This window comes from Catharus ustulatus, chromosome 5, assembly GCF_009819885.2.
Source record: "Catharus ustulatus isolate bCatUst1 chromosome 5, bCatUst1.pri.v2, whole genome shotgun sequence".
NCBI classification, from domain to species: domain Eukaryota; kingdom Metazoa; phylum Chordata; class Aves; order Passeriformes; family Turdidae; genus Catharus; species Catharus ustulatus.
This window is the reverse complement of record NC_046225.1, coordinates 61,512,542-61,528,144: the sequence shown is the minus strand read 5'-3', so window position 1 is coordinate 61,528,144 and position 15,603 is coordinate 61,512,542. Positions and strand designations below refer to the sequence as shown.

At 57.2% G+C, this 15,603-nt stretch overlaps 1 protein-coding gene across 1 annotated transcript; it reads right to left on the bottom strand.

Moving 5' to 3' along the window:
- Positions 1-9,907: 9,907 nt before the first annotated feature.
- On the bottom strand, positions 9,908-12,312 carry NKX3-2 (NK3 homeobox 2). The gene is made up of 2 exons (XM_033060689.2): positions 11,916-12,312; positions 9,908-11,468 (listed from the first exon to the last, which is right to left on the bottom strand). Exons 1-2 carry the CDS (start codon positions 12,310-12,312, stop codon positions 10,990-10,992), a joined length of 876 nt encoding a protein of 291 aa, XP_032916580.2. The 3' UTR covers positions 9,908-10,989.
- Between the last annotated feature and the right edge of the window lie 3,291 nt (positions 12,313-15,603).

Here is a 15,603-nt window from a genome sequence, read left to right as displayed (position 1 = left end):
CTTTGAGAGCACGTGTTTACCTGTCTCAGCTACACCTTTTATGTTCACAACCACACGTTTTCGTTGAAATTGGTTTTGTAACTAACAGCTGGACTAGAACACAAGATGGCAGTGTCAGACGCCACGTACCAGCAGGGGCTGTGGGAGTCCAGCGGGATCTCCTGAGAGAGGAGACAAGCAAGAAGCGCTGAGGTCTTTGTCCTTTCTTTAATACCACTGTGGAACAATTGCTAGGAAGCGAGAACTTTCTTTTCCAACAATACCTAGAAAATACTCTGCAGAAGGAATAAAGGTACAGCACGCTCCGCAGAATAGGTTTTGCTGCACACAATTCACTGAGATCTCCAGGTCTAAGGAGAGTTAAGGTGTGTTAAGACATAAAGCAATATGTTTCTTACAAAGTTATCAAGGAAAAGGGACCTTCTGTCTCCGGAACATTGCTTTTCTTTCCATATCCTAGCAAAGAATGAACATGTAGGTGGGGTTTTTTCTCTCTTTTATTTTCCCTCCCGAATTTATATATCACCAGTCAATCAGTACATATAGTAAGAGGATGATCTTTGTCAACAACATATAGGAAAATTTATTTACTAGTTCTTGAAAGCCATGGCGTTCTTCCTGGTTTTAGGAAGCTCACTATAATCAATGAGGTTGTGCATGTGAAGGTCAGAGTGGAGAAGGTGTGAACATTTTCTAAACCGTGGCAAAAGCCTCAGACCAAACCTGCCCGAAGTGAAAAGCCTCACAGAAATTTAGGGGAAAATAATTTTAAAGACCCTTAAATCAAACCTGTATGTCCAAAGCGAGGGAAAGTCATTAGCAATTGCCGTTCTGCTGAATCTGAGGGATTCTTAGTGGTGTGTCCTTTGTGACTTCCTGAGCACTTACCAGCACCTGAGCCGCAGTCCCACTCCCACTGAGGGACATGAGTCTATTCCCTTGCATGATGCAGTTCTAGTTTGGGAACCAGGGCTATGTTTAGCCCTGCCTAAGGAAGGGCCGTTTCAGCCCAGCCTGCCTTGCCCAGCCGAGGAGCCCCGCTCCAGCAGTCAGGCGCTACCTGCTGACACGCAGTTGCTGGTTTTTTAGTACGCACTGGGCTGGTGATTTTTTTTTTCCATCATCTTTACCTCAAATTCGAGGGCTGAGAAAGTATTTTGCTTAAGTCTTGGGAAAAGTGCAATAACACCTCAGATTTGCCTTGGAAATTTAACTAGAAATAAACCTCCTCATCAAAATACCTCCTCGGGAGCCGAGAAACCTCAGACAGGCAATCCCTCTAGTCTTTATTTTGAAGTATATGGACGGCTAAATCCTTGCACTTGCTGGGTTAAAAAAGCAGTGAGAGCCCATTTCCTGCAGCTCAGCTGTCCAAGGAGTGCCGGTGTGTTTGCCCTTTGCGTTTTGCTGCCGTGGAAGGTGCAGCAGGGCCGGGGCAGTGCCGGGCGGCGGCATTCAGCACTTCCCCACATTCAGGCCGGATTCAGCACTTTCCCCACCATGACAGTTCCCTCTGGCCACCCCGAGCCGGAGTCCGGCGGCTGTGGCCCGGCGGTGCCCCCAGTCGCTGTGCCCGTGCCCCGCGGAAAAACGAGCTCATGGTGGGGTTTGTACAAGCACTCGTGGGGACCAGCCTGGGGACTCGTGTCACCGGGGTACTGACGTGCTCCGATGTGTGATCTTCACCCGGTAACCACCAGCCCCCTGTGTGTCCCACTGGAAGCACGCGTGCCTGCGTGGCCCTTCTGGGCTTCTCTGTCATTCTGACAACCCATGGGTGCGCCACGGAGCATCGCCGTGCGGGGCAGAGAGGCACAGCCTCAGGGTCTGGCTTGGCTCCCTCTCTGCCCGCCCTCGCAACTGTGACCGGGTTATCCACAGGCAGTAACTCCTGACGAAGGAAATGTTTCATGTGACTTTTCAAATGTTAATGCAGCAGAAATACCCAGGGTTTCAAAAGCAGACGACGCCCGCCGCTCTGTGTGAACGTGGAGTTTCTGCCGTGCAGTACTTGGGCAGGAACGCTGTGCCATCGACATTGCGGTGGCGCTTCCGTCGTGCGGGGATTGAAGTCAAACAACGGTGGCTTCATTCGTTTATTCCCAATAACAAAACCAAAACCAAACACAATTAACCAAACAGACAAAAAAACAAACAAAACCAAACAACCCCGAAGAAATCACCCGGAGTGAATCCTCACACTTCCTTTTTGCCGAACGAGACCCAGTACAGCGGCGTGTCTGTCCGCAGAGCGTGTGGGTGCCCCGACGGCCGGGCCGTGCCGGGCGCCTGGCGCTGGGGCTGGGATGGAAGCGTGGAGCGCCCATTCTGCTTCCACTGGCTGCACCGGGTCTCACAGAGGCACCTCACATCGTGTGCGTCCAGTTCTAGGGGAACTGCGGAGCTAAATACCCCAGAAAACGTGGTGGAAGCAGTGGAAAGGCACAGCGCGCCCTGTCTGCAGCTGAACCTCCCCGTCACGCTCTGAGAACAGTTCGAGGCCGTGGGTCGTGGAGGATCGAAGCACAAATACACACGGGTTTCCCTGGCCGCGATGGTGACAAGAGCGGCGGGAAGGGAACCGCCTTCAGGGACTGCCCTGGCTCCCGGATCAAGCCGCTTTCCATCTGGGATTCCTCTGAGGTGTGTGAGCCCTCGGGGGCGAGCACAGCCCGGCTGCCCCGAAGGGCCCGGGGCGGGAGAGGAGAGCCCGGCTGGGTCCCCCGGCCCTGCTCACGCACACCCTCGGCCGCGGAGCTGCCGTGCGGGGGCTTGCGATGGCGAGCAGCGGCTCCGGCCGCCTGGGAAGGGCCGGGGTGCCGGGGCTGGGTGGCATCCCAGGTGCCCCGCTCAGAGGAGAGCGGCTCGCTGCAAATGTCATCAGGACCTCGCCGCCGAGCCCGGCGCGTTTCAGCCACATATGGTGGGTGGATTTAGGTGTCAAAAGCCGGCGAATTAGAAATGGTAATTGTCCGTCATTATGGGTGAAACGCGATCTATCACAACAACTGGAACATGTCTGGGCGCTAGCAAAAATAATTTGAATGATTAGCGATCATTATGGATGTCAAGCCGCGTCCATTAAGTTGTATGAAGAAATTATCCTTGACGTGCGAAATCAAACTACAAATACACAGGCTTGGCATTGAGAAGACCCTCCCTGCCGGGCCGCGGGAGGCCGGGAGCGGCCCCGAGGGGCGCTGGCAGGGCCCGGGAGAGGCGCTGGGACTGCTCCGCTGCCGGGGCCGGCCCGCCGGCAGCCCCCGCCCCGCTGTCCGCTGCGGCGGAGACGAGAGTTCTGCCGCCAGCCTGCACGGCCCTGCTCATGGCCAGGGGACAGGGGACAGGAGCTCCATCAGTCACAGAAGGTTTTGCAGGGAGCGGGAGGCAAGAAGCAGCGAGCCTGCCGAGATGCGGCAGCGGTGGGAAGCTGTCCCGAGCAGCCAGCAGGCAAATCCCGGAGGTGTAGGGGAGAAAAGACGGGGAGAGGTTCTGGGATATGCCAGGCACACGCTGCATCCCCGCTGATCCTGTCCTTGGCATGAGGGGATGTCCGGGGACCCGCTCCCCCGGTGCCGGGGGTGCAGCGGCCCCGGCCCCTCCGAGTTCTGCAGCCCTCGGCCACCGCCCCCGGTTAACCCCGTCCACGCCTGCCGGGCCGAGGGCTTTGCCACCCCGCTGAAAACAACATTCTTCCCTAGGAGAGATCGCTTCGCAAATAGTTTCCATGTTGCAAATCTTGCATATATTATTTTCCAAAATAAAAATGCGGGGATTTTCCTTTTAAACTTCACCGCGATCAGAGGGCTGGAGATAGACTTTTGTCTTGCACCTTTGTTTCTGTTCTTTTTTAGTGAAATATTTTGTTAGCAAAAACGAAGTGGTTATTTCAGTATCTTTTGGAGGTATTTTGGGTAAAGCTATGTTATTGTGTTCCCACGAGCCATGACCTGACACAGACACCTAAACACAACTTCCCAGTGGCCGCAAATACGCGCAGCAAAAAGCAAAAGCTCTCCTCGAAGACCGAGAAAACCCGTCTGCTTCTTCCAGACATTTTTTTTTTAAATCCGGGAAGTTAGTAACATTTCAAAATTAAAGGAACTTTCTCAGTTACTCGGCAAAATCACAGTCTGCACCCCTGCAGAGTGGGGTTTGTAACCAGTGAATGAGCACATATGTTCTTTTCTTCTTCTGGTCGCTGGGAAAACGTAGTACGACCATAGAAATCCCCCCTTTGCCACCATTTTTCATTCTTAACTGCTAAAATAAAGAGAACCGCGAATCTTCTATTGTTGTTGTTACTGTTATTATTATTACTAGTAGTAGTAGTAGTAGTATTAATAACAAGTCAAGTAAAGACTGCTTGTCTTATGTGGTCATTTTGAAGTACTGTGCCACCGTGCAGAGCAGAGTGGCAATGCCGCCACCTCGGCAAATCTGTGCACGACACGAAGGAAAACGTCCCCGTGGCTTCTCGGGGGTGCCTTCAGGGCTGCGCACTCCGCCACCCCCCTGCCGCCCCCCGCTATCGCCTAAAGTCGAGTGCCCAAAGGCAAGTCCCAACCAAGACCTGTCCCCGCTTTCACCTCCTGAGCAGAGGAGTCCGGCACAAACCCCGGCACCGAGTCCTAGCCCTGCCGGCAGCCGGCAGAACCGCCTTCTTCCCTCCCCTCCCAGCCTATCCAGCTTTATTCGTACAGTTTGCAAATCTGTATTATTCCCGCACAAGCCAAAAATAATATTAGTCCTCTCCACGCGCATTTCATCCCTAATTATCACTCGAGTCCTTTGCGACACAAAGCGTTTCTCTGGCCACTTAAAGCGCGGCGCAGATCCGTGGGCAAAGTGATTTACCCCGACCCGGGGGTTTCGCCGTCGGACGGCTTTAACGGCGAGCGGATCACCGGTGCCGAGCGGGGTCTCCAGAGCGCCGGAGCCGGCAGGCAGAGCCGGGCTCTGAAGCAGCGAGCAGAGGTGTTTTTCAGAGCCGTCACCGCCTGCAGGATTTGCTTTCCCCACAGAGCAATTTAGGAAACAGCGCCGTAACCCGCGCCCCGTCCCGAGCAGCGGCTCCTGTCCCATGGGTGCTCGCCCCAGCGCCGGCCCCGGCCTGGCGGACAGCCCCCGGCCGCCGGGGGTCCTGCTCGCACGCTGATACCCTCCAGATCTGGAAGGCTGAAAATCAGACCTGTCTTTTCCTTTCCACCCGTTTTATGGTTTTCTACCATTCTTGTTCGGTGTGGGAGCACTGTTTTACTTGTCAATCGGCCGTGCATGAAAAGGCTGCGTGTGGCCTTCCTAGCTCACATGCTTCTTTTCTCTTTTCCTTCTTTTTTTTTTTTTTTTTTTAATAAAGGAAAAATGTTTAAAATACCTACGAGCATTTAAACTATTATTATTATTATTATTATTATTATTATTATTATTATTATTATTATTATTATCATCTGTGTCCCTGCTCTGGTGGGAAGGACATCGTTCACCAATTCAGTTCTGGTGGCTACTTGCACCCCTGTATAGACATCAGGCAGTCCCTGCAGGTCGCCTTCTGAGCCCCTTTCTGTCTCTCCCAGCGCCGAGCCACTGCTGCGGGAGAGACTTCCCTGGCTAGTTTCTGTTTCGGCAGAGGATGTGCCGCTGGCTGCCACCCGTGTCCTTCGGGATCCCAAGCCGTGGCCTCTTTACTCCCTCAGATTTTAGGCAAGAAGCCACAGGCGCACCTGAGAACCACAAAACGGCTTAACCTGGAGCTCTGCAGCCACCGCTCCCCACTCTAATTTTTTTTGGAGGATCACCCTGATTATCGCCAGCATCTTCTAGTGTGCCGAACACCTCTAGTGACTCTGGAATGGGGCAACAGGCCTGGGGAAACACCGGAGCAAGAGCCGCGGGGATGGTTCTTCAGCCACCCCAAGGGCCTCGGACCAAGGAGCCGTACCCCTCCATCCTCTGCCAGGGTTTTCCTCTGTGGGCCGTAGGACCTGTCTGGGAGGGAGCAAGCGAGGTGTCGGCGGCTGTGGCTGGAGGAGGGCAGCCCTCGTCCCTGGCCCGTCCCAGTCACCGCGACATCCCCTCCCGGGCCAACGCGGGCGTGAACTCGCCCTCTCTCTCCCCTCCATCCCTCCTTCAAAAAAAAACAACGAACAAAGCCCAAAACAAAACAAAAAACCCACACCACAAATATTAAACGTGTTCTAGGAAAATGGCAAGCCCCACCTGCGGGTGAGACCTGCTGTCTGCCGTCTCCCGCGGTCCCTCGGCAAGGAGCCGGCCAGGCGCGGTCGGAGCCGCCCCGGTGCGGGGCAGGGCGGCTGCCCGGGAGCAGAGCGGGGCGAGGGTCCCGCAGGCGGCAGAACTTCCCAGTGGGGCCGGGAAGTTCCCTGCTGGCTCCCACCGGGGCGGTGTCCCGGCACTGACCGCGTTATTTGCTCCCTGGTTCACCCTGCTCCCCGGTTAATCGCGTTGTTCTCCGCAGCAGCGGACAACGCGAAGGAACAGTCCGCTTTCTTGCGGCTTTCAGAAAGGTTGGGAGAGGTAATTAATATCGCCGGTTATGTGGTCGGGACCAAAAGACCTGCCCTTTATTTTTCCCAGCACCTCGGGAAGAGCCAGGCTGCTCGATGGAGACACTACTGGCAGCGCCCTGGATCTCCAGAGGCCCCGGGGTCTGGCTTTCCGGCCGTCCGGAGCAGCACCCCCGTCCTTGTCTTCGGAGCGGTCCGGGAGCAGCGGCTGCCCCGGTGGTTTGGTGCTGCAGACCCGGGAGAGCGGCTGGAAAGGCGGCCGGGATTCCCCGCGCTCGGGACGCGTCGCTGTCCCACTGACAGGAGAAGCGGAGCGGAAAAAAGCCTGCCAGGGGCTGCCGGGGAGAGGCCCTTAACCTCGGGCCACCTTTGGCCCCTGCTCCCGGGAGCCCTGGGAGGCTGGGCAGGTGCTGCCCTGCCGGGGCGGGCTGCCTGTGCCCCGCTATCTTCTGCTGCTTCTCCTCCTCCCAGGAAAGCGTCGCTGATTTCTACCTGAGTGTGTTTGTGTGTGTGTACGTGCGCAGGGGGGCAAATCAACGCGGTTTCCTGTTTTATTACCCTGCGAGAGAGCGGGAGGTAGCTAAATATAGGCAGCCTCCCGGCTGTACAGTTGGACTCTGCGCCTGTGCGACTGTTTAATACACAAACACAAGCGCCAATGGAGACATATGCAAAGATATACACAATTTACATTACATTTCAACAATCGAATTTCTTGGAGCTGCGGTATTTCCCCCCTCTCCCCCTTGTCTTTGCAAGAATTTTTTTTAAGACGAGAGCTTGCCCATGGTCAGATAGAAAATGATTCCCACGGCCCCTGTACGATTTGGGGTTTGTGAGAGAGGCCGAAATTGGGACACATCGTTAGGGAGATTATTTTTATGAAGCATCCGTGTATGTGCTGGTGAGCTGAATGCGTGTTTGAGGGTGTGCAAAGAGAGCATGTTAGAGCCCAGGTTTTGCTAATTACTTCAACGACGAAAATACAGAGTAATTCCTTTGGTCCCTGTACAGTTACATGCGTTACTGAGGATCGTGCTATTAAGAAAATACACAGCACGCATAGAGTTTGCTTTATATTTCAAAAATCAAAACTATGAAGAAAAACAGGAATAGAAATGCCTCAAATTCCAGAAAAAATCCATTAAATTATCGATTAAATTTTCACAATATCAAATACTGACGTTTCTCAAATATCGGATTTTGTCAACATCAAAACAAGACACTGTCGATGCATAAATGTTCGATATTAAAACACCAGTACTAAAATTCCGGGCAACTTCACTCGGATCAGCTTTTCTAGCAACTTCGATCTCTAGTAAAATGTACGTTAGTTTTACCTGGTTCATAGGAAAATAGTTTGACACCTTATTCTTAGTCTGTTACCCAGTGTTACAACCCAAGGAATCTCTAATAACCATCGCTTCCCTTTTCTATCAGGAGGCTCCCTAGAGCGCTACATCCACTAGAAAGTACGCATCAAAATAATACAACACGGTGACCTACAGGAAAAAAAATTAGGCTTAGAAATAGCCCGATCTCTCAAACAGAGGGCCCTATAGGAATCACAGCCGGCTTTGCCGAAATCCATCCCCGTCGGGGGCAAAACCTCTGCTGGTGTGAACTGTACCATCGAACCTGAGACGGGAGTCAGCGGCTCGGTGTCTTGCACGGAGCTGCAGGCAGAGAAGCGTCCCCACGGGGCAGGAAAAAGCAAACTTGGGGCAGCAGTGGCACCTCTTTACCTCCCTAAGTGCACGGGGGTCCAGATTCTGCCCTCCAAAAGTTTAGTTTTTCCAGGAAGGAAAGTGTTGGGAATGTCGGAAGGAAACAGTTACAAAAAAAAAAAAAAAAAAAAAAAAAAAAAAAAAAAAAAAAAAAGAAGAAAGAGACAGGAGTTTCGGGATGGGGCCAAATAGATGTCAGTCCTCCCGTATATGCCAAGGGACTGCTCCATCTGGAGCATTCCTTTCGGCAGCAGGACCGCCGACACGCTCGGCAGAGCAAAACCAAACCCAAAGCATTTCCCCCGGTGTCACGACGGCTGTCAGCTTTGGGGACAGAGAGCTCGTTCCTAGCCCATGGGTAGCCACTGCTGCCGAGTGCTGCTGGAGGTGCCAGCCCGGGGACATTTAACCTGCAGAGTGCCCGAGCCTCGGGAAAGCGAAATGACAGCAAGGGAGGGCCGGAGCGAGGGGCTGGCAGGGAAACAGCCCGGCTGCGTCTTGGGGCGGCTTGCAAGCATAGCGGCCGGGATGCGATGGGGCAGCGAGGGCTTCCTGCAAGCCGCTCCGTGCCCGAGAGCTGTAGCGAAAGCCAGTGAGAACAAGAGGGAAAGGAAAGAAGACGGCGGTGATGAAAAATCAGCGGCGCCCAGAGGCAACGCGACCGCCTGTGAGCGTGGAGCGGGCAGGGCTCAGTCGGCAGAGAAACAGCTGCAGCCATCACCGGGTCCGGCCCCTCCGAGCGCCGCTGCCCGGCCCCGGCCCCCCGGTGAAGCTGCCCACCCCCAGTGAGCCTGCCCTCCCCTTCGGGCAGCGCTGGCCTAGGCGGAGATGCCCGAGGACAGCAGCCGACGGCGGGGAAGAGCTGCCAACACCGCGCCGAGGGCCCGGGCTCTCAGCAGAGGCTTGGAGGAGATTCAGTCCAAGGAGGGAGGCTGCCCCAAGCGGCTATCGCGGCTGTGTCGGGATACAGACGGCCTGGGCTGTTTCGTCGAGGTCGCCGAAGCTCCCTCTTGCATCCCAATCCTGGGCCCTGTGCAGTTGTGTCGGGGCACGGAAGCCCCTGGTCTCTCAGCCAGGCTCCATCAGAGAGAAAACAATCCACCAGCCCACGCACTTCCCCAGGATCCACCAAGGTTTTAAACGGGCGCGGCCGGCGGCAGAGGGGCTGCAGCCTGCACGGTGAGGCCACCAGCGACCGGGAAAAGCATTTCGAGGTCCCAGTGGCTCCTCCGACTGCGACGCGTCCTCACCGCCACCAGCACCCGTAAATTCAGTCAGTGATCCCGGCCCTCCGGCGCACGGGGGATCGCTCCATCCGGGACAGGCGTTACCAATGCAGTGATTAAGGAGCCCGGTCAGAGCTCCTGGGTCCCCTCTGCCTCCCACAGAGGGAAGGGGCATCAGCGCTGAGCGGTGCAGCCGGACAAGGCGGCCCAGATCTCCGCCAGGCCCCACGATCCTCACCGCACAAGTGGGAAAAGGAGGGATGCGGTCTGAGCTACGGCCTGAGGTCTGCTGAGGGAAAAATGTCACTGGGGAAATCCGTGTCCGCTCTCAGGAATGACACAAGCAGCAGAGATAAGTGTTAAACTAAAGTTTATAAATTAAAAAAAAAACCCAAAAAACAAAACAACGAAACAAGTACAGCGGGTAGCTTACAAACATTCACAATTCATTTGAAGTAAATAATCTCGTTGAGTGCACAGTGCCATTAAAAGAGAAATGGGGGGGGGGGAAAGAAGGGGGGAAAAAAAAAAAGCAACGAGTAGCTTTGAAAGAAAGAGACTGTAATTACATTGCTGAGCAGATCAGAAATCTCCACCCCTGGAGGAGAGCTCTGCAGAAGAATTGTAAAAGGCACTGATGGTATTAAAGTTTCCTGTTACATCGATTTCTTAAAAAGCCTGACTAGAAATATTCACATTGAATATAAAAATAACAACAACTTTAATACATCTGGAAAGTGCGAAAAATCCATAACTCCTCCCTTCCCGAACACGGAAAGATCTCAGGAAGAAAAGGAAAACAAGAAGTCAAGAATTTCAATATAAGTCTCACCCTTCTGCGACATATTTATCCTTTGCCAGGGATCATGGAGTACAGGAATAACATGGGCAACAAGAGCAGGGGGACCTGAAAGAGGCTTCCATACATTCAGCACCATACAAGGCACACTCAGTTTGCAACAAGTTGGAAGACCAAGGACTCAGACGACAAAAATAATGTTCCTTACAATCCACTGAGGGAGTCCTTGATCTCCTCTTTTGAGCTGCATTTTGTTTTGCGGGTTGTACTTTTTTTTCCTCTCCTTTGTTTTCTCTCTCTTTTTCTCCACACAAGATCGAGTCTCTACCGATCAAAAGCAAAATAAAACAAACAAAAACTCTACACCAAATACACTGACAACATGGATACCATGAACAAGTTGTGCCGAATCGCAAGAGTCCTCGGCTGGCGGGATGGGGACGGGGTGAGGGTCAGGGTGGGGTGGCCAAGAAGTCCTACTTTGAAAGAGGAGAGGGTGAGGAACCATCCAAAAATATTAATAATAAAAATAACAATAAAATAATAATAAATACTGTCCGAGGCACTGAGAGCTGCAGCTGGGGCTCTGGACTTGAGAAGCTGAACGGATGGATTGATGGATGGCAGGGCGGCAGAGGGAAGATGGGTTTCCTGGCTGCCAGTGTGTATGGTGGGGGTGTCGGGGCCGGGGGGATGTGTATGTGTGCCTCTCACTGGGTGCCGGCAGCTGCGGCGCAGGTGGACAGAGCCCACCCGGGAAGGCAGTAGTAGGGGTAGTAGTAGGATGGCTGGAGGGAGAGCAGCGAGGGCGGCCGCAGCACCTCGCCAGGGTGGTACTGTCTCTGGTCGTCGCGCACCAGCACCTTGACGGCCACCTTCTTGGCGGCGGGGGCGGCGGCCAGGAGGTCGGCGGCCATCTGCCGCCGCTTGGTCTTGTAGCGCCGGTTCTGAAACCAGATCTTCACCTGCGTCTCGGTGAGCTTCAGCGAGGCGGCCAGGTCGGCCCGCTCGGGGCCCGACAAGTAGCGCTGGTGGTTGAAGCGCCGCTCCAGCTCGAAGACCTGCGCGTGGGAAAAGGCTGCGCGAGAGCGCTTCTTCCGCGGTTTCGGAGCCGCCGCCGCCTCCTCCTCCCCCGGCAGCAGATTGCCGCACTTGCCCGCTCCGTCCTCTTCCTCCGGAGGGCTGCGATCTGCGGGCAGGGCGAGAGCACGGCGGTCAGGGCAGGCAGGCACCGGGACAGCGGCATCCCCGCTCCTCGCGGGGCCCGCACCCGCGCACGGGCGGCCAGGCGCGCTCCCTGCGGCCGGTCCGCAGACACGGGGCGAGCGGAGAGCCGGCCAAGCTGCTGCCCGCCCCGTCGCCGGGCCAGCCGCCGCCGCCAGCCGCGGCTTCTCGCTCTCCTTTAAGAGCCGGGCGCCCTGGCGGGCTCAGCCTGGCCAAAGGCCCTCCCCGATCCGCCCTCCCTCGCCCCGCGGGACGCGTTTCGGGCTTTTTTCTTCCCCCCGGCACAACCGAGCCTGTCGCACAGCCCCGGGGAGCCGGCGGAGAGCCACGATCATCTCCCGTTCCCAGCTCTCCGGTCCCCCCACCTCTCCTCGCGCGGGTGCGGAGGAGCCGCCATCGGGGCCGCCCCTACCTGAGACGGCGGCCGACATCTCGCTGTCGCTGAGGCCGGCGGTGTCCCGCTCCGCTGCCTCCGGGGGCTGCGCCTCCTCGTCCGCCGGCCGCCCCCCGCCCGTGGCTTCTGCGGGGCGAGCGCTGCCACCGGCGCCCTCCTCCTCGGAGCGCCGCTCGCCCTCGGGGTCCTCGCTGAGCGCCGAGTCCGAGTCCCAGCCCGCCGGCGTGCGCAGGGCCGGGGCGCGGGCGGCGGGCGCGGGGAGCGGCGGGTCCTCGGCGGCGCCGCACAGCCGCCAGCCGCCGGCTGCCCCCGGGGGCGGCGGCCGCCCCGCCGCGTGGCGGGCGCGCTCCTCCTTCTTGTTGAGGATGGCTTGGATGGAAAAAGGCGTCAGGGCGTTGCCGCCGCGGACGGACATGGCCCGGCGACGGGCAAGCCCCGCGGACGAGCAGCGGACCTCGCCGCGCCTTCAGCTGGGCGACCGCATCGCCGGCCGCCGCCGCGCCGGTGCCGGGCCCTGTTCTGCCGCCGGGAAGGCGGGCGCCAGCGGGAGCTGCCTCTCTGCGCCACTGCCGGCCCGCCCGCCCATAGGGCCGGGGCCACCCGGGCCACCGCGCTGCGCCGGGCGCCGCCGCGGGTCCCTGGCGGCACGGGCGCTGCCTCCGCCCCGCTCTGTCCCGCCCCCGCCCGCCCTCCGCTTTTTCTGCCGGCGGCGCTGCCATCCCTCACGGCCGCCTGACAGCGCCGGCCCCGCGCCTTCCCATTGGGCAGCCCCCGCGCGCCCCGCCCGCCCATTGGCTCCGCCGCGGCCGATGCGGCTCCGCGGGGCGCGCGCCGGGGCGCGCCGCCTCTTAACCCCTTGCGGCCCGCGGGGCGCCCGCGGAGACCCTCGAAGGGACGGTCCCTCTCCATGGCAGAAAGCGGGCGGCTCCCACCTGGAGAGTGTGTTCAGAGTTGTTTCGGGTGTTTGCCCTCTCTCCGCGCCTCGGCAGAGAGCTGTGTCCTGGCGCAAGGGAAAGGTCCGGTCCTGACGGGAAAAGTCGCGGGTACGGGGCCAACGCCGCAGACTGGCGTGCACTGCTGCGTGCCGCTGGGGACGAGCATCGGAACTCGCCTTTTTTGAGTCTGTCGGGGCCCGAGTCGCCCGTGCCGGTGCGGGGCTGTACGTGCGGCGGGGTGAGCGCCCGAGCCCCGCGCTCTCGGGGTAAACGCAAATCAGCCTCGGTCGGTTTTGAAAAATGCGCTTTTCACCATTGCGTTTGTTTAAAAACATGGTCGGGTTTATATTAAGTACTGTCTTCTGTCCACGGGGCTTATAAAGTCCGTATTAGGAAAGCAATTTCTCTCAGATTAAACTCTTTTCTCTAAACTGTGCTTTCCTTAAAAGAAAACGGCCCTACACAGAGACAGGAAGATTTTGGAAACTATTACACGCACGTGAATTGTATATATGCGAGTCGTTGCCAAAACAACAGTATGTCCCCAAACATCATGCTTTTGTCTTTTTCAAATATTATTGGCATTCTTGGAGCTAATAGAAATACCGGCTAGGGTATCGAGCAGGTACATGAGAAATGAAACGCCTGTGCTTTACTAACATGGGTGTTTGGTGCTGCGAGAATGCGGCAACATAAGGAGATAAAGCATATAAAAAGCATATTAAAAAGATACCCACAAACCCGCTTTGCTCCATGAACTAAATTCCCAGGGTGTCCCCGGGCTTCTCCACAGGCGTGTGGCCACCGCCAACACCTCCCTACATGATCTCCATGAGATGAACGTCGGTTTGCAGTAGACTACGAAGCGACGATAATTGATTATCAACGACTCTGGCACGAATTAAATGTTTTCAATCATAATTTTTACCCCAAAGATAAATCAATGAAATAAGTAATCCCACTTTCATACACAGCACGAAACTGGAGAGCACCTCTGCTTGACTAAGTGGGAATTGTCTTTATCGTTCTGAACAAACTCAGACCGTTTTAATAACCTTGCTTGGACTCACCTTCTACCTAAGTTTTTCCCAGGAAGCCATCGTTTTGCCACCAAAGATTTCGGTGTCACGATGCACTAAAAAAATATCCAAAAGGGGATTTTTAAGAGCTGGAGGTAATCAAGAAGCATCTAGGGAAGCTGCGAGAAATCCACTTACGAGAAGATACGTAGGGGGCTAGGAAGGGTGCACTGCACTAGTATTTTAAAGGCTCCTTAACAGCCAAGATAAGAAATTTGGGATGTCAGAAGAGATGAGTGGCCTCAGACGCGGGGACAGAGGAAGGGCTCCGCTTTTCCAAGGGGAAACATTGGAGGTGCGGGTCGTGGGAGTCGTGGTTTGGGTTGACGGCAGGAAAGGGGCTCGGGGCACGGCGGAGACGGGGTCTCTTTTGTCGGGCTCCGCTCAGGTGCGGCAGAGCGGGGCAAAGCGGGCGGCTCCGGGTGCCGGCGAGCGCCGGGGAGGAGGACGAGCCTCTCCCGGTGCAGCCTCCGCCGTGCTCCGGCACAGGGAGTTCCAGCCCACGAAGACAGTGATTTACAAAGTTTCGTGCCTAATCTGTTGAAAAAACCTGCATATGGTTTACAGTGGATGTAATTCTTTGCTAATTTACTCAGCTCTCCCACCCCAACACATACCTCCTTTTCTCCTTTTTTTAAGTTTTTTTTCTCCTCTTCCCTACTCGGGCGATCTCTGCACCCTCTTTCTGATCAGAAAACCTCTGTTTGGGGGAGGAAATGCCTGGGGAAGGGGCCGGGAGGAGAGCGAGCGGCAGCGGGGGTAAGGCGCAGAGGAGCGGCCGAGGGAGGCCGGGCAGGGCCGGCGTGCCGGGGCCGTGGCTGCGGGGGCCAGCTGGGTGGTCCCGACTCGCCCGGCCCCCATCCCCGCCGAGGAGACGGGCAGCGGGAGGGAGGGAGAGAGGGAAGGAGGGAGGGATGGATGGGGGAGAGCGGCGGCCCGGCTGTGCACCGCGCTGGCGTGGGGCTGGCAGCCGCTCCCGGGCGCGCTCGCCGGGGCAGCACGGAGGGCACGGAGTGGACATGATGGACGCAGTCGAGAGGCAGGGCAGAGCCTGAAACGGGGATGTCTGAGGGCGCACGATTCCCACCTTGCCTCCACCTTTGACAAGGGCTCCGCACCTCCCATTTCTCGCCGTCTGGAAGCGGCCGCAGCCTTAATACACCGTGATATGCCGTAACACACAGATCCGCCATTTCACAGACGGATGTTAAATTTCAGCAGGGGAAAGCAAGCCCGAACCCACCGTGCCCCACCGGAGACCCCTGGCTCGCAGTCCCGGGCTCGGCTCGCTCCGCTCTCCCTCCGCTCGCAGCGCTGCCGGTGGCCGGGCTGCCCCACCTAGAGGCGGCCTGGCCGCACTGCCCGGCCCGGAGCTGCCCTCGGGGCTGTGCTCGGGGCTGTGCTCGGCCCGGGGCTGTGCTCGGGGCTGTGCTCTGTCCCGCACTACCCGGCCCGGGGCTGCCCTTGGGGGTGTGCTCGGGGTTGTGCTCGGGGCTGTGCTCTGTCCCGCACTGCCCGGCCCGGGGCTGCCCTCGGGGCTGTGTTGTGCCCGGCACTGCCCGGCCCGGGGCTGTACTCGGGGCTGTGTTGTGCCCGGCAGTGCCCGACCCGGGGCTGTACTCGGGACTGTGCTCGGCCCCGCACTGCTCGGGCCGCCCGTCGGTGCAGCGGCGCTGGGGCGGGGCAGGGCAC

Excerpts from the sequence above, each read along its gene's own strand:
- NKX3-2 (XM_033060689.2), bottom strand. The coding sequence starts at position 12,312 with ATGTCCGTCCGCGGCGGCAACGCCCTGACGCCTTTTTCCATCCAAGCC. Across the intron at positions 11,469-11,915 it reads GATGTCGGCCGCCGTCTCAG|ATCGCAGCCCTCCGGAGGAA; the intron begins GTAGGGGCGGCC and ends CCCTGCCCGCAG.